General features: G+C 44.4%; 1 protein-coding gene across 2 annotated transcripts in view; it reads left to right on the top strand.

Moving 5' to 3' along the window:
- Positions 1-19,218, top strand: part of LOC122713518 (disheveled-associated activator of morphogenesis 1) — a 47,593-nt gene that overhangs the window by 6,764 nt on the left and 21,611 nt on the right. Inside the window, exon 1 of one of the 2 annotated variants that reach the window (XM_043934073.1) lies at positions 4,657-4,903. The exons of the other annotated variant lie outside the window; for it this stretch is intronic. Coding sequence (XP_043790008.1) covers positions 4,880-4,903 — 24 coding nt within the window. The 5' untranslated portion in view covers positions 4,657-4,879. Of the gene's footprint in view, positions 1-4,656; positions 4,904-19,218 lie in introns of those variants that run through there. 2 annotated transcript variants of the gene reach the window in all.

Raw genomic sequence — 19,218 nt, 5'->3', positions numbered from 1 at the left:
CGAGCGATAAACTGCTGCCTTCTAATCAATGTCCATCCAGCTATTCGTTAACTGGAAACTACACGATAAAATCGATAGGCCTCTGCATCCAGACAAGAGCAAAGAGCGCCATGTGGGCTATCGGGCGCAGCTGTCAGCTCCCCGCGCGGCTATATCGTACGCTTTAAAGCTTCTTTCACAACACCGAACCGATATCCCCTTGCATCACTCTATTATCGTCGGATACACTGTCCTCGTGAAATTCCATCCGTGTCGATGAATATTCAACGCGAAACGCCGTATCGTGCCACCGTTAATATCGCTACAACCTCGCCAAATATGATTTACAATGGCGCACGGAATGGAGAGGGTTGGAATTGGAGCAAATCGTTCGAGTAATTTTACGACGCTTTTTTTCTTATCGACGATGCGACTCCTCCTTGAATTGGGGTCAACCATTCAACCATTATTTGGCAATCGGCCCTTGCTTTACGTTAACTCCGTTTCCGGAGCATTTAAGATTTTGATTTTTTTTTTTTTTTTACGCCTCGCGTCTTTTCTTTAACGTACGTTCCGATATGGAATCAAGAAAAAATCAGTAATATCAGTTTTAAAATTCACTTTGATTTCGTCAAAGGAGACTTTCGCGTTCACCTCGACGCGATATCGGTTTTTTATCCATTGATGAATTAATTTTTCTTTTTTTATTGGATTCTATTTATTTATAGAACGGCTTACTCGAACGGATACGGATGAAATCGTTGCAACGTACGGTGGAATTTCTCCGATATTCCGAGAGAAACGCGTAGTTGGGTTAAGGTCGGCTCGGTAATGGTCTCTCGTGATTCATTCATGCGAATTATCGATCGCGACGCCGTAAGTGCTCGCGTGCCGTGATCGCTTTTACGTGACTTCTCGCGGCTTGTGCACGGGGCTTTAGGATGGACCGATGCATAATGGGTCGAGTGTTCTCCTTTTCAGTGAGTCACAAGGCCCGGACGATGTCTGCCAAAATATTGTAGTCGTGGTCGAGTGCGCGCGCTCACGCTGCAACTCGCGCGGAGCCTTTAACCGGCCGAGACAATGACGTCATTCACTGGAAAGAGACGATAAGAAGTCCGAAGGCGATGCAGAGGTGGGATATTAAAATCCTGATTCATGCGTCGACCACCCCGCACAAAGAGCGAGAAAATGTGTACGTGTATGCAGCTGCCCATTGACAAACAGGTTTTTTTCTTTTTTTCTTTTCGCCTAGAATCATTGTTGTTGTTGTTGGGGGTTCGAATAAAGGGAAAGCGAGATGAGAGGAAAACTCGTGCGTTGACTTTTAATCGTGCCACGATATTCAACGGAGCCACGATAATTCCGCGCGATGTACGATCGTTTGGAATGTTAGCCAGGAACGAGAGCCGGCTAATCTGTTCGACAAACACCCTCCAAAGGGTGTGAGATACGAGCGCGTACAATAGACCTCTCGAGACGAAACAATGACTCACGTGAATGAGAAATCAATAACAAGTTTTGACGTTTCGAGAGTTGCCGCACTCGTACGAATCGAGTTCTTGAAAAATCTCGTTCGAGCAATAAAGTTCCGTGGGGGAAGGGGGAAATTTAAAAATATTTTCCATCCACCGGGGAAAGTTTAGACCGCGCAAGTCTTTCTCGTCTTTCTTTCGCGAGTTCGAAGGCAGAATCTCGAGGAGCCGAGGAACGTTCCTCTTCCTCGAAAACTGTCCTCCCCCTGTCTTTGTCTCGGCCACGTACACCGCCTCCCCAAGGTTTTCTTCCTCCCCGGGTGGAATCCCGGCTGGACTTTCTCGGAAAGGTCGAACGCGTCCCTTTATGGGCTGTTCATTTGGTCGCGCTGCCACTTCACCAGACCAACCGGCAACCCTTGTTAGGAGAAACTGGCATCAAGGACAACGCTGGTCTCTCCCTCTCTCTCTCTCTCTCGTCGCCTCTTACTTCGCCCAGTCCCGTTCGAAATTATGTTCTCGGTTTAGACCTCGATCCGAATGAAGATATTCCTACGCTCCATCGTTTCTTCCTCCTCCTCCTCCGAGTCGCGGAAACAATTGGCCGTGATCTATAAGGGGACGCGTCGTCGACACTTTTTAAAACAGGAGAAGTATCGGACTCCTTAACTGGCTTTCAAGGCTCCTTTAATTCCGAGCAAAAGGGTTACCGAGGTTTCCGAGTCGAGTCGTTCGTGGAAATTGCGACAAATATGGATCTTGAACGGTCGTTCCGTTCGAAAGTTGTTCAATTACCTCGTTGAACCCCTTTCTTCTTACCAATTCCCCGACAATTTATTATTCATAAACTTAGCCTCTTTATTGAACTTAATTTTCTTTTCTTTTTTTTTTTTTTTCTTTCCAAGCGATCCTCTCGTTAATTATGATATATACGTGGGGATAATTAGACGGAATTAGTTGGTTTCGAGAGGAAAGGCAATCGAATTACGGCGAATTCGATCACATTTACGCTTTTCAGCGTGGAGGGAGCGAGGACTCGTTAAGCGAAAGTGTCGGAGGAAGGTTTAAATCCAAAGGCGTTCGCTCGCATCGGGCGAAATCACGACCGTCGCCGGCTCCTGTCCCTAATTGTCGTCAATTGCTGTCAATTGTAGGGTTGACCCTCCCTGCGACCAGCTGCAATTTGCAGCTAGGTCGCGCGTCATCGCCGCGCAAAATCGTTGTGCACGCGCTGCGAGCCTTCTCCTCTCCGAGCTCTCGCATATAATTAACGCGGCCGACCGTTCGCGTGCGTGCACGCCGTTCTAATAGATTTTGATGCTTTTCCTCTGCCTGCGCGTCGTGAAACTGCAATCTGATAAATATACGAATTAAATTTTTCGATTTTTAATAGAAAGAAATCCTAATAGAAGAATCTTATCCTTATGAATGTAGGATAAAAAAGAAAATAATTGCAAAAATAGAAAAATGTTTAATTATTTAAAAGGAATGTTTTCACGTTTTCCTTCTATTTCTATTCATTCGAATACAAGTTTAGCCAGAATTGAATTGGTTTTAGAATTTTATTATCATTAGGTTTGTTATTAATTAGACGAGAGAAACGATTCTGCATAAATAACAAGTTCGTTATAATTATCGTAAATAGTTCGAAGCGAGGAAGTTCAGGGAAGACAACGTCCCGCGAACAGTTTGCTGGCACGAAACGGCACGCCCAAAAGCGTAGCCGGCTCGTTCTTAATAAACCGTGAAACAATCCTAATTACAGCGTTGCTATGGAGCACGAACTCCGCTGGAACATGGGGTGTGGTGACGCATTAAATTAGCATTGCATTTCCGCCGCCGAACCCCACGTCCCCAGTCGTTGATTCACACCAGAATAAACTTTCCATCCGTGGAAATATAATTTATACATACACACACACACACATATATATATATATCATTCTCTCCTGATAATTATCATGATTCCGTAGCGAAGGATATTTGCATTGGATCGCGTATCGTGTGTGTTCGAACGGTGGTGGGTTTCCACTCCCTGCACAGACACCGCTAGAACGGAGACCCGCTTAAAACAATGCCACGAAATCGATCATGGTAGGCATGCATCAACGCGTATGCATTATGCATCTCCGGAACCGCCCTAATCGCTTCGACATCGCTGCCCTCGGCGTTCCTTTCCCGCGAGCATTACTCCGTACTTGCGTTGCATCGCACGCAAATTGCATCGCGTACAGGCGCACGGGTTACTCGCGGGTACTCGCTCTGTTTACCACTTTCGAGCGGGCCTGCGGTTAAGAAGCGTGAGCCTGGAACATCGAGAAACAACGTGGTGCTGCACCCGTGAAGGAAAAAGCGTATTAAAGGGGAAGGGAGAGAAAGAGAAGAAAGAAAAAAGAGAAAAGGACAAAAAAGTAGGGTATAACCCGGCTGGCAACCGAAAGGAACGACGCCGCCGACGACGACGACGACGTTCGGTAGGGCGTGTTGCGTGGTGGGGAGGCAGGCAGATGTTTGGTCCATGGCACGAGGGCTCCAGTCCCCCATGGGGTGCCGTGCCATAAACTACCCTCCACCGACGACGATTCTTTCGCGTAGGCAGTAGCCAGCCAGTCTCGATGCGGACGCGAGACTCGAACAATGGCCTCGGGTCGCTTCTGCCCCTTGTGAGCGAGCCTTAAGGGCCACGTGACACGCGAGAAACACGCATTTTCACGCAGACACACGTGCCCTGGGACGCACACAAAGGCTCGCAGAATTCGCCTGAGACTCCTTCGAGTCGTGTCTCGGCCGACTCGGCCTCTTCCACCACGTGGTCGACGGCTCTCGTGTTCGTCGTCCGATACAGCCTCCGTGTGCCGTGAATCGCGAGATATTTTCCAGTGGAATCTTCCAAGCCCACCTTTTCGTGAATCATCACCGTCATATGCACGCTTACTTATATATATATATATATATATATATATATATACTATATATATATACGTTCTCGTCTTGCTCGCGCGTGAATCGCGGTTTCGATTCAACGAATCGAACCAGTAGTTTATCATCGTCGTCAACCGGATTGTATCGATGGTGTGTACGTGATGATGGTGAAGTGAAGGAGATCGCGTCTCTCTCTCTTTATCTCTCTCTCTCTCTCTCTCTCTCCCTCTTTCTCTCTCTCTCTTACGTACGATCGGGCCAATTTGGTACGCGCGAAACGTGAAGGGGGCTCGGTGTTGTGTGTACAGGGAACCAACTGCCCGCTGCAAATTTTCGAACTGGGCGGAGAGGGATGTCGTTGAAAACGAGCTCGAGTGCATTTCGAAAAGAGGACGTTTTAACGCTTGCCTACGTGCACTGGAAGCATTAGCCGCTCCGTAGAATCGAGGAAATCGACGTGAGACGATGCCCGCGCACTGTGATCGGCCACCACGCGCCCTCGGATGAGCGCCACTCCTCCTCAACCCGTAAGTGTGAACACCCTTTGTCGGCTATCTTCTAATAATAATACGTACAGATGAATTCATATACACCGGTTGGGACAATTGACCCAGGAGGATGTGGATCATTTTTTCATCCAGCCCGGATGGGAAAAATGATCGCGGTTAATTTTGATTCCGCGCCGGAAACGCGAATATCGTTCCACCTATTATTACAGAAATAATTAACCGATCGGATGATTTGCGCTTCGCGATTAACGGCGGGAGAGCGACGTCTCTCCGGAAGTAGACGGAGTCACCGATCTCTAGGCATCATCGAGTTTCACGATGCCGTCACACCAGAAAATACCGCAACGCGCCGCGGGACGGGCCGCTTCGAAGCGTTTTTTCCGCTAGACCACCGGAGATCTCCATTCCACGATGCGGCGAGCGGTCGTCGAGTGATACGACGCGGAATTCCGTTTTGATGTCGCGTCCAATGTGCCAGTCGCTGTTTCTAGTTTTTATGTAACCCAAGGATCGGGAAGATGACGAGGATGCGACGTTGCGTGGTTCGTCAACGATCCACGCATCACTGAACTCTCTTTCCCTCCGAATCGAAACGAAAACGAAAGTACAACAGGAGATCGATTTTGACGATGAGGGGAACGAAGATTGACAGATTAAGTTGGACGAGAGATATCGAGATCGATTCTTTTCACTCGTTTCGCGACCTTGTTTCGCGGATATTACGAAAACCCATCGTTGAGATATCGTTTTTTGTCGTTTGGAGCGTTTCCTCTTCGTTACGAAATTAGTTTTCGAATAAAGTGATGCGGGCGTTGCTCGAGAGGTATTTATTTCGAATTTTACAACGATCGAACTTTCAGTTCCATAACTCGAATGAGAAAATTATGCGCGCTACAGCTCGAGCGGAAAGAAGCGTTCCAGGGACAAGAGGAATTCTATTAATTCTTATCATCACTTCCACTTTTTAACGAATTAGCGTATCGTTAATTGGTTTCATCACTCTTCTCGCGTTAAATTGCCACCTGTTGAAATAAAACGCAGCAAACGTATATAAAACCATCTTAAGCAATGCCCGCATTTATTTGTGCCTAAAACTAATTTCATAACAAGGATATATAACACCAGGAGTTACCCAGCAAATTTTTAATTCAAAAATGTAATAATCATCGTTAAACCGCTTCGAAATCAATTTCTCAATGATTATTTTACGAAGTGTATATCTAATTAGTCGATTATATTCCAACAGATCAGAATCACGATTCCAATTAATGTCAGCGAGGCACGCTCGTTCGACAAACCTGTCATATATACTTCCTCCATCGTTTACGCAACCGAATCGAGTTCGTTTCTTCCCTCTTTACGTGAAGCCTATCGATCCGTTCGATTATAAATCTGTCACGGGATCGCTTTCTACGAGCCGCGTTTGATCGAAATCTCATCGAAGAGGACGTCTTCTATCGAAGACACCGAGTGTTCTTGTTCCAGGGAACCATGGAAAGCACAAGTTACCATCCAAACCACTTTCATATATCGAGACACTGTCAAGGTTGAACGAAACGTTCGATGGATTTAATCGTTGACCCTCGTGCGCCTCCCCCTCCTTCTCCTCCTCGTCGACTTTTCTCCAAAACTGGTTCTCATTAACGAATCCGGTCGAAGACACGGCTCGATCGCGTGTTATCCCTCTCGAACGACATGGGAAATTAGAGAAAGGTACGTTACGATTTCTAATCGGATCTAACTGCGAATTAACGTTTCGAGGCCTGACCTGGAAAGAAGATATATTACAGACGAAAAAAAAAAAAAAAAAAGAAAAAAAGAAAAAAAGGCCGAACAAGTGGTGGAATATCCGTGTCAAAGTACGTAGCTGGCAAAGGTGGTAGAAGTAAGAAAAGTTAGATAGACGGGCGTATCGATTTATTTTCACGTCTATAATAAACTTAAATTCAAATCATTAGGGGAAACGTTAATACCACTTTACCGCGTCCATTAGCAAGATCCAGTTTTTGCCCGAGTTTGCTGTGCCTGCCTCTAGATCGTGGATGCCAGATCGAGAGAAAGACGGGAGAGTTTATCTTTAACGAGATATCTATCTATTTAAAACCGTGTGTTTCGCCAACATAGTTAAGCAAGGTTAACAGCAGAAAGATTAAATTCCATACGAATATACGTATATACAACATCTTCTTGTAAACGTGCCACTAATTGCTCTTGCCTTTGAAAACCCACCTAATTGGTTCAAAGGAAGTATATAACATTACCGCATTATCCGACATTAACGCTTTTTATTAAGCGTTGAAGAATTCTGAATCCGTTTCCGGAAAACGGACGGCGAGGAGGATAAGAGGATATCATCGCTTGAGAGGCGAAGCTTGACTTTTTTTTTTTACTGCCGTTACCGAAATTCTCTCGAGTGGCTAAGAAAGACACGGGTCAATGAAGAGTGGAACTCACGGATATTCAATATTGGATATTCATCATATAGTTCAATGTCAAGATATATATATATCGTGTACGATGTATTACAAAATTTACGCGGCACGAGAGCGTAGTTGTGGAACGAACGTTACGCTATTACAGCGAAACATCGTCGAACAATTACAATTAATTGATCCTCGCAACAAGAAGGAAGCGATTCTTTCGATATAAATTATCGTGCTTACGTGGCACGATAATGATCCAGCTTCCAACGAGAGGTGTAGATTCTCGTTGCTCTTGAACGTCTATAGACGCTCTCCTCGAGCGTCGAACACTCTCTAACGGTAAATTTATTTCTGATTCCTCTGTTCCTTGTCGTGTTAAATATCCGGCCGGGACGGATAAGATTGGTCGTTACGTATCTGATCGGAGATTTTGGTTAATTTTCATTTGGATTTCACTCGGAGGCGGGAACAATTTATGGAAAAAGAAAAGTTTCAAAATATGTAAATGGCGCTAGGAATAATTCTGTATGGCGAGGCGCATCGTGAAAGTGGTAACGCCTTATAGCCGATAGCATGCGATCGTTTCGGTATCGTTTCGGCCCGTCAGGGTACCGTAAATCGTATTTTTTTCTTTCACGGCGCGTGAAAGAAGTCGCTGGTGAAAAATGTGATATCGCAAAAAAAAAAAAAAAAAAAAAAAAAAAGAAAAAAAAAAGGAAAAGAAAAGAAAAAAAAAGATGGCGTGAGTAATAAGCGATCGCCTTAATGATCACCTCATTTGAACAGCCTTCTTCGTTCCCTTTTTTTTTTTTTTATCTCGCTTTACTTTTTCCCCTCCCCTCTTTCTATTTTATTTTCTCCCAACGGATGGAGAAGATGATGGCGGTCGTCTCTTCTCTCTCGACGAGCAGAACGGGAATACGCTCGCAATTTTTCAGCTGTCAAAACGCGGAACAGGCCTAAATTTTGCTCCTTCCTTCTTTCCACTCTACGATTCGATAATAAAATAAGAACAAGTGGATTTATCAAGCGTGGAAAGAATGGATTTCATCATTATGTGCCTCTGTTTAATATATATATATATATATATATATCGGAGAATAAAGAATATTCTATGTTCAAAGATTTGATTGTTTGGTGAAATAAAACAGGGAAGAAACTGTAAAAAATCTCAAAGCAAGATATTCAAGATCTTCAGTTTGCATGGAAGGCCGTATCGACCAAATCTGGCAAAAACTTTGATTCCCTTCCAGTAAAAATGCGGAGAAGAAACGTAGGAAAAGAAAAAAAAAAAAAACGGGGAGCAGCAAACTTTCTCAAACGAGGAACGATTCAGATGCAAATGTCGCAGAAATTATGTCGCGTAATCGGGTTTTCTGGAAAGGTCTCCCTCTTCGTTATCCCCTTCCCATCCTCCTTCGTTCGTTGTCTCCTAAAATCGCGAATGGGAATAACCAAGGGAAAGACCGTCCCTGGCTGCATCGCGAAAACGAGCGGAATGAAGAGGGAGACAGCCTCGCGAAGCGTGCGAGGAATAACGAATGCTTGAACTCGTGCCAAGATCTTGCACGAGGTAGCGTCGTCCTCGTCGTCGTTGTCGTCGTCATCGTCGTGGGGGAATCCGAAGAAGAGACACGGTGATCGTCCGATAGATTCCTCCAGAGAAATTATCCGAATTTGGAAGCGGAGATTATCGAAAACAAGAAACGCGCAGAAAGAACATAAATCTTTCCCGTATCTGATCCGTTCATTCGAACATTTGTCCCGTTCTCTATCACCACAGTTTCCTAAAATGCGTATCGTCTGGTATCGATGGATACGTTACTACGTCGTTTCTTCCTACGTCGGAAATTGAACGAGTCGATTAACTGACGTTGAATGCAAGGAAGTGTGTGGATTACGAGTTCCGGAGTTGTCTATTATCCACAAGTTAATTACCTCGTTATCGAAAGTAACGAGACTATCCCCGTAAAACTTTCCTATGGATTTTTAAAAAATTCGAAACGACTCGAAATTTCGACTTCCTTTCTTAGATACGAATAACTAACGGAGCGTTTCCCCCTAGAGAGTGTATCATCTCTGTATCAAAGAGCTGCACCATATGTACTATAGGAAAGCAAAACCCAATTCGTAGTGTGTTAACACGACGACGCAGGGGAAGGCTTAGCTGTCAGAGTATCAGCTGTTCCCATTCGCCCGATCCGACAGGAGCTCGGACGTACTGGCAGCAATCCAGTGTGACATAGGGGAACAGAGGTAATCGTACACCACCGGCCCTTGTCATTCGAGTTCTTCCTTAATTAAATCATCGCTTCTTCCACGTCGAATTCGTGAGCAGGGAAGAACCGGATCGATCGCGAATCAACCGAGGAAGGGGTGAAGCGCTCTAGCGCGCTCTAAACGAAGATCAATCTTCACGAGGGCCGCTTGAATTTCACCGTATCTCCTTCTTACCCGGCGAAACGACGAATTCGTTTCCCTCCCATTCGCCTCCTATATATCACGGACTCGTGCTATTATTGATTTCGTCTGGGCCTAAGGGTTTCGCGTCTCCACCCAGCCGAGGAGCATCGAGTCCTCGCTTCGTTCGAGTGACTCACTCGAGCGTGAGACTCACCCGCGGATTAGGAGCGAGTATTTCGTGCGGCCACGAATGAAGAAAGTTGGTCGAAGATAGACGGATCGCGGAATCGCGGAGAGGGAGAGTATATATATATATAAGCGCGGATCTCGCGGTTGAATTGAATTCTAGGAAAAGATTTTAACGTGTACGCGATATTTCAATAGCCACGGGTACAATGATTTTAATAAAGGTTGGAGAAAAGTTGCGATGACACCACGATATCCCCTCTCCTCCTTCCATAAACGTGGTAGAAAGTGGAGTTGATAAATGCGAATCGCCAAGTTCTGCGCACACATCTGTACGTCTGAAGCGTGTCCCCGTAATCGCGGTATAGAAAACGAGTTAATTCGAATTAAGCGGCCGCTGGTGAATTCATCTTTTCTCTGCGAAAGCATCCGATGAACGGAGTGATATATCGAACGGGTAGCGTGCGAGTTGAACGAAAGAAAGGAATGGAGGAACGATGATCTATCGGCAACCCGTCACGGGAGTGTACTTTATCGTTCCAACTTCGAAAGTTCTTCCGTTCGAACGCAGCTGTCGGCCGCGAATCGGGCAGATGCCGATTCGTAATAATTCTATTTTACGACTGCGGAACGGCTTATCAGCGGCTACTCTAATCCCAGAGTGGAACCTATCATCGGCGCGGCACGGCGTCGGAGAAAGAGCGGGGCCCCCCGGTCAGACTTGATGGGCAAGAGGCCTTCATGCGTGAAATTTTCGCCTCTCCTCGAAACGGACGGAAGAGGAATGCAACAAGAGGAAACGGGGGAAGAAAAAGAATCGGCGGTTCGAGATAGACGATTTATAGCTGCGCGACGGAGGGAAAAAAATCGCGACCCACTGACCCACTCGGACGGATAAAAGAGTGTAATCGAGTGGCGAGCGAACCGAACCACTCCTGCACCGCTGATTTTGCATAGCAACCGTGATCTGCTCGCCGTGATTTTCTTCGATCCGCACGCATCGATCTGGTCTAGATTCCCGTGCATCGAGCGCCCTTGTCACGGAACACCTTGCCACCACGATTCGACACGATAATCGGAGAGAAAAGTTGGCGATATATGTTGGCGGGATAACGGAAATCTTTCGTGTTCCCGTGTGTTCCGATTTCTTTTTTTCTTTTTTTTCTTTTTTTCTTATTTTTCTTTTTCGAACGAGCTTCGAGCTACACTAGACTTCGCTGGTTAATTAAGAGCGGTTGTGAAGTGGAAGCCGGGCCCTGACTTTCGAGGACAATAAAAGGTATTGAGTTTTAAAACGTGCCTGCTCTCCTGTGTACTATTTATGTATAGTATATAGACTTATAAGGTCTTGGAGTTGTTTAAATTCTCGCCCAGTGGACGTTACGTCTCCAGAGACCCATAGCTTACGTTTCTTTTATTTTCGAATGTGTAACCCTTGAGATTTGTATTCGTTCTTTCATGGAGAAAAAAAGAAAAACGAGAAATATCTTTTAAATTGACAACGCGTACGTTCAACTTTTTTTTTTTTTTTATTCGATATTTAGAGGAATGAAAGAAGGTTTTCCTGTCGAATTAAACGATTGAAGTAACGCCACGATTGATTCATTGTTCGTGATTGATACACTCGTTTTCGAAAGTTTTACAATTTATCAAAAACTTCGATCCCGTAGAAAATATTTCCAATTCGTGGTAATTTATCGAAGCCGTAAGAAAGAAATAATATTGTGAATTTTTGCCGAACGCCCATACGAAATGAAGCCGCCTATACGCCAGACTTACGTGCCATGAAATCGCGATTAGGCGCGATGCAGATAGGCGAGTCACGAAAACAATGGCAACGAAGCGACGATCACGTAGATCCTCGTAGATCGACCTTTCGGCACGCCTGTCGAATCGAGAATGCGTCCCCCGCATCGGAATCGGGCACCGTTAACGCCGGTAGTGGCCACTAAATTTATTCTAAAATACTACCGAGGTCAGTGTGCCACAATTTTTATCGAGCAACAGGTGTACAGCGTGTCGCGGTTGTTTCTCGTGAAAAAAAAAAAATCAAACTTTCTTCTCTCTTCATGATAATTTGTCCGCAATGTCCGTGAACTCGTCGTTAAAAAATATTTCCTTTCCCGTGAAATTAAACTCACTCTTGTGAATTTTATCTACCGCATTTGTCTCATTTTCGAAATTACACTTTTTCTTTTTTTGTTATCGAAGAAATTTCTTATCTCTTATCCAAAATTATTTATCCATGAAATTTAAATAATAATAACGTCTCAGTCCTCGTAAATAGCTTTCAATCCATTAATCCTCGTTATCGTACAACAACGACACGAGGAGGTGGAAGAAATATCTAATAGACATTCGAGATCACGACCCAAATATCGGGCGAAATATTACGAGCGACCTTTTGTACGCGTCTCCACGCGATGTTTCCTCAGCCGTTTATTACGGTAATTTCTTTCCTGTAGTTGTTGGCCGCGATTTCCACGTCAATATTTTATAACCCATGTACTTTTCTTCCTCCGTTCTCGTACATCACGTAACCACGTGGTTCGTTTCCTCATCGAACAATGCCGATATCTTGTATCTCGTCTCTGTCCGCCGTGCTCTGTATTCGTAGCTTGTAAAACGCGAGTAATAAAAGCAGTAGCGCTCCCCTTAAAATCAATGTTGCTCGGACAGAGCGTAACTGTCCTTTCGTATGAACTTTGAAAAACACGGAATAATTTAACGGTAGTTGGGTCCGAAGCGAGGTATATATATATATATATATATACATAGAGAAGCGGTTTGACACATGTAAAGCCGTAATATCTTATCCACGAAGCATCGTGTCGGACAAAAGGTCCGGAACGTGCAGAAAATGGCTAGCAGCCGGGAAAAGGTGGCTACGAAGGTGGCTTGGCCGGACGTTCGGTGTCCGTGAAATCGGCACGGACGGCGATGGAATAACGAAGCGAACGTTTGAATGAGCCCACGCGACGCTCTCCACACACGCCCACGATCGATACCACGGCCGTCGGTTCCACAGCCTCTCTCGCGAATCTTACGATCCTCCTCGAGCGTCGTTTATCGCCGCTCGATGAATAATATTCGTGATACTCGTCGATTCGTCTCGCTCTCGATCGAGAAAGAAAGTGGCGAGAAAAATTACGACGTTCCCCGAACGTTTCCAAGTTCGTTCGATATTCCGCTTAAACGGCATAATAATGGAACGTCGTGGCCGCCGTCTGTCCCACCGTTCTAAAAGACGAAAGGCAGACAGAGATGGCGGCGGCGAGAGGGAAAGGGAGGTCCAACTTAACGGGTCTTTCTCAGTAGGTCGATACGTGCAGTAGTTGACACCGATTAGGACCTCGAAATACGTATGTATCGCGGGTGTATGTATGTATATATGTATGTATGTAAAATCGACCCATAACAAAAGAGGAACTTTGTGGAACTATATATATATATATAATATATATTATACTCGGAATATCGTAGCGAGTTATTACAATTTTAATTAGATTCTAGAATTTCCTAGATTTGTCGATCGATCAATTCGTCTCTTTTCCTTTTTTTTTGTGGATTCTCAATTGATATTAGAAAAAAATTTGCGATATTTTGAAAAAATTATTTTAGAGCAAAACTGCTATCAGCCAAAAGATTTGTAATTTATATTACAACTTATTTAGAAGGAAAAGGAGAAAGAAGAATCTTAAAAAGATGGTATATACGTTCCATTTCGAAAATCGTCTTATCTCTTATGATAGTTTTTCGAAGCACACGAAGTGCACCACTTAGCGTGTACTCATGCGTGTTGAAGATTTGTCGGTTACCTGGGATGGGTGGTCCTCGTCATCCGAGTCGCAAGGGGAAAAGGTGAAACGTGGACTGGAAATTTACGAGATTATCGTCGTCCACAAATGTCTTCGCGCTATAACACGTTCCACGTTAATTGTTTAGAGCCGCGTGTTCACATTCGCGCCGGTTTTGCGCGCGTTTTCTTAACGTCTTATTGCGCGTCTTACATGCGGTCATTGAAATCACCGGGAAACGCGTAACATTCGTTCACAAGCGTTGTGAATTTAAACTAGCATCGATTACCGCTGTCAGTCAATCGGTGCGTGAGCGTGGAAAATCTTTGACAAATGCAATTTCACCTAGCTCATAATAAATACGTCGTTAACGGTTCATTGTGTTAAAAATCTTTATATAGATTTTCTATTGGAATTTACGTGTCATATTCCCCCGTGTAAAATTGATTTCATTCAATTTGCGGACGAGGAATATTTTTTTCTCCCCGTTCAATTTATAAACGATATGAAACTTATTGTGGAACCGCTCGTGCGCAACTCGTGACGATTACGGCCACTTGTAAAGACTTCCGCTTAATGCGGACGCGCCATTAAGCAATTACCCTAACGACTTCGCGATCATCGATTCACGCGCTAATTTCCATTCCCATGTATATCTCTCCGCTCGATAAAATTAATCGCTGTTATTGCTATTTCTTCCATTAATCGAGAAGTTATACAAACATCTCGTCGGAAGGAAGGAGTTGTTTTCCCTCTGTCCGAGGACGATTTTAATTCCATTCGAAATATTCTCGATCGAATCGGTCAGCCATTCGATTCGACGAAATATATCTCGTATTTTCTTCTCCTTTACAAACTCGTACACGTTTTTGAATCTCGAAATGGAAGTGCTCTGTCACGCGACTCGACGCTTAATGGCGGCGGCCTCTAATCGATCGGGTCGACCTGTTTGCTCGTGTTATCGCAGGAATGCGCGTAAAGGAGCGGGCCGGCACAACTTTACCAACTATTACCGGTGAAAACGAGGCGGAGAAACCTTCCTCCTCTATTTCCACCTTCGGCGCACCGCGTTTCCGCGGGCAATTGCCTGCCTCTTGTTGGCTGCAACGCCGGCTTTACGACCGTTCGATACTTTATGGATGTTATTCTTTTGGGTATAGGGATATCGCCGTGAAAAATTGCACGGACATGATTGACAGGAAGTGACAGGATATATCGCGACAGGTTTGGCGTTCATGTGTTTTTAAATGGCCGTTGTTAACAGTAGAACAATCAGGCTTTAACGTACACTTAATTTGTCACGTGTGAATTATTATTATTCGTAGAATTCGAGGGAACGGAGAAATCAGAAAATAAATATATCTCTTATCTCCTCGTATCTCCTTCGTACTCCAAACTTCTTTTCCATAACTTTGACGTTAGAAACAAGCCAACGACGAAAAGATCGTCATCAACTCTTGTTGCATCCCGTATCTCGATCGACGAGACACGTTAACGACCGATTAAACGAAAACGATCCGCTCAATTTGGATCCAATAAAGTTGGCTTGGATTCCGGCGCGCGCGGCGCGTTCAAAGGCGTAACTCGCGGACTCCGCGTCGACTCGGTTCGAATTAACTCGATTGAAACGTCGCCGTGGCTCGTAGGACCACCGCGACGAAGAATGTGCCCCAAGGCCGGCGATCGACCGCTCCGCTCCGTTCCAACCCTCCTCCCCCGTGCAAACGGGGTAGGGGAATCTCACCATCACTCTCGTCTCCTTTTACTCGCAGAAAAACCAGTCGTCCACCGGCCAGAAGAAGACGAGACGAATGCATTCCATCGCAAGGTTGCAACGACAGAGGCAAGAACAAGGACGATTTCTTTTCCTCCTCATCTCCTTCCTCCGTCTCGCCATCCTCTAATTCGAACGAAACACTTCCCCTTCCTCTTCGCCCATCGCCGGCCTTTCTTTTCTTTTTTTTTTTTTTTTTTCTCCTCTCCATGGAAAGGCCTCGCTTCTCGTGATCCCGCGAGCACGTGGCACGCGTGCGTTTGCGTTTTCTTGGCCGACCACTGGTTGCCCGCTTTTTTCTACAACTCCTTCTTTGCCCGGCCCCCCATTTAAGTACAACGTACACGCAATCGTACTTGAGCGCGAGCCCACCAAAAGGCCGCGGAAACCGACTTGGTCTTGGTCTCTCGAGTGTTAGGAATTTTCGTACCTGCTCTGCATCCTATCCTATTTTCGTCCCTCTCTCCTTTTTTTTTCTTTTGAATTTCTTTCCCCGCTCGATCGTTTTCTGCCTTTCGGTTTCGATCGTGTCTCGATTTCGCTCCAATCCGCGTAAACATCACGCGAGCTGCGGAGAAAAAATTTTTGATGGACTCGGAGGAATTGTCGACAATATAGCCTCGTTCCGGGAAACTCAACTTGTATTTGCAAGTACAAATTCTCGATGCGTACGTGCTTCCTCTCGCGTAGATTCGCAACGTGACGGCATCTGATGGCCTGATTTCGCTTCAAGGAGGAAAGATTTATAGTATAAAAATATACGGAAATCAATAAGAGAATTCGTTCCAAGATTTTAATATTTTTTAACATAAATTTTCAATGTTTATTTTTTTGGTAAAATTTTTAAACACTTGAGATCGAGGTGTCGATAAGCTAAAGACAAAAGTTGAACGATATTTTAAAAATTTTTACCAAAACATCGACAAGTTAAAACTAATTAAAACGATTTATATTTATGAAAATTGTTTTTCTCGTGCAATTAATGTACACAAGTAGTCGTAATTCGATATCTAGAGATTTTAGATAACGAATATACACGCGTTGAGAATCGAGTATCACGTGTAAACTTTCCTCCGAAGGATATAATAATAAGCCATATTTACTCGCAAAGTATTTTCGCGTATATTTTACCGTGCTGACAAATTACACATTCTCTTGAACATTCTCGGCCGTGTATAAATATTCATTCACCGTGGCAAAGAAAAAAAAAAAAAAAGAAAAAACTCCAAAAGCATCGTAGTGGCTTTTAAAATTTGGGTCGTTCACGCCCATCCCGACCGACTTAATCTCGAAACGTCTCCGCTGTTCGAAAGCTTTAGACCTAAGAGTGAAAAGTATTCCGCCGAGCAATAAAAACCTTTTAAAACCTTGCATCAAACTTGTACATTGATTCGCGAGATTTGCGCGTTCGTAATTTCGTTTAATCAACGCCTCGACGATCGATAGAAAGTCCTTATTATCGTCTAGAGATTTTATTTCCCGTAATATTTCATTTCGCGATGCTACAACGAATTGAAAAACGTTACAAATTAACAATTATTCGATTGTTAAATAAATTTATTAAAAATCATCTCGTGCACTCGTGTACGAAATACGATCGAAATAATTTCGAATAAAATAATATTCCTTATGAAATTTTGCGTGATATACGTAAATTACACGCATCGTGTCAATTTTTCGAAAGAGGCGACTGGAAACATTGTTCGCTTCCGCGGCCACTATTTCCGGGCATTAAACGATATCGGTCGGATGGTCAGTCGAAGATTAAGGTATACGTGGTGAGCAGCTCCCCGTAGCCAAGTAGGCCCCCCTACCTTTCAAGGTACCAGTCGGGAGGCTCTCTGTGTGCACCTGTGCAGGTTGAGAGGTGTTGTGTTTTCACCTGGCAGTTCAACCTACAATCGCGAGCAAGAAGGTTCCGCAGCCGCGATCCTCTCTCGCGTTCCATGCCCGCTCCACGATCGCTCCTCGAACCGAGTCGCTTTTTCGCTTCTTCGCTTTTCTTTATTCTTTCCCTCCCCGCATGTTTGTCAACGGAACGAGTGGTGATAGGAAATATTCGAAGGAAGGAAATTCGGTGCGTTGAACGAGAATGATGTGAGGAGAGAATATTAATATTCAGTCTCGCCGAAACGGAGGTTATTAAAATAATTGCCGAGAGGAACGAACGGTGAAGAGCAGACAAGGGTGATATTAAACTCAGGAATCGGTGATCGAAACGAGGAGAAGAATTTTCGTGAATTTACGTTATTTGGATCGTAATCGAAACTCGATCGGTGGCTTCCTTCCATGGGAGCCGGTACTTCGGTATAATTTTGAAATTTCCACGATCGGAATTTTCACGATTTCTCCTCGAATATTCAGCGAACGAGATCGAACCTTTGGTGAAATTATTCCTCTGAAACGCGGTGTATAACGCAGGTTGGAGGAACGTTCGGTTAAGTTTGATCCGTGATATGCGTAACTCGTCAGTGGTTGTGGGAAAATCTTGATCATCCCGCGAAAAAATCGATTTGCAAGGCATTGACTCGTCGAGGAAGATACTCGTTTCCAGGAAAAAGAAGAATATCATCATCTTGTGTGTTGCGGCCACGATGGACACCGTATTGGAGAAGATGGGCAAGCTGAATTTGGTAATGTTGCTCGATTATCGATTTTTACGAATGATTTAATCAAAGAAATCGGTCACTCTCTCGATGTTGATGATAAAATCAAGAATCCTGTTTACATCCCGTTTGCATCTGCACGAGCCGCACCACGCAGTTTTTGCCCCCGTTTCCTCAACGGAAATACGAGTTACATGATCGTGGATTCCTCGAAAAAAAAAAAAAGAAAAAAGAAATCTACTCTTCACTTCCGTCGATTAATGATCGGTGAAGTTGAACCAACAGCAACCGACAATCCGATGATAATCGTGTTCCAGCCGGATTAATAAAGCGTGGCTGGGATCACGACGACATCCATCATCCGGCATAAAATTATACAGTGAATTTCGCCGTGCATCGGAAAATCGCTTCGTAACTCTGTAATCGTACGCGCATATCTATATAGTTATCCGTGTCGATGATCGGGCTCTATCCAGTCTTTTTTTCTGCCCGCTTTCTGACCGGGTTGGACACAGCCTTGCTAGATGTTTAGCGATTACCTCGTTACGATCGACTGGTTCAAGCTTGGCTCGATCGTTTTTCGCTCGAGGAATCGCCCGAAGGCTCGATAGTTGCATATTCCGGGTACGAAGCTCGTGTGGGTTTCTGCCCACGACTATCGCCGTGCAGCGATAGGTAAATTGCTACGAGAGCACGCGCTGGATTAAGAAAGAAAAAATGTCGTTTCGTATTTAGAACGGAAATACAACGCTTCTTTCGGCGAAATTTCGAAATCTAACACCGTATTAACGAACCGCTATGAAGATCGAGATGTCGTGGACGATCGTGGACATTACAGAGACTCGTCCAGAGAGTCTCAGTGCGCAAATTGTGCGTTGCGGAATCTCGATGCGGTTTAATCGTCCTTGATGCGGTGATTTTCTTTTTTTTAAGGAATAATTTTCTCTTTTTCTTCTCCTTGTTTTTTTTTTTTTTCCTCGTTACATTTATAGGGAGATTCCTATTATGGGAATCGTAATGGAAAAGAGAAATCGTGATTATTAACAATGAGACCGATATCGAAAGAGAGTCTATGAGAATATTTCTTACGTGGATTCTTATAAATAAGTGAAAACCGAATCTCGAGGAAAGATACTGTAGACAT

Source organism: Apis laboriosa, unplaced genomic scaffold (assembly GCF_014066325.1).
Source record: "Apis laboriosa isolate Shangri-la unplaced genomic scaffold, ASM1406632v1 scaffold23_cov150, whole genome shotgun sequence".
Lineage (NCBI taxonomy): Eukaryota > Metazoa > Arthropoda > Insecta > Hymenoptera > Apidae > Apis > Apis laboriosa.
The sequence above is the reverse complement of the archived record's forward strand: the minus strand, read 5'-3'. Positions and strand labels throughout refer to the sequence as shown.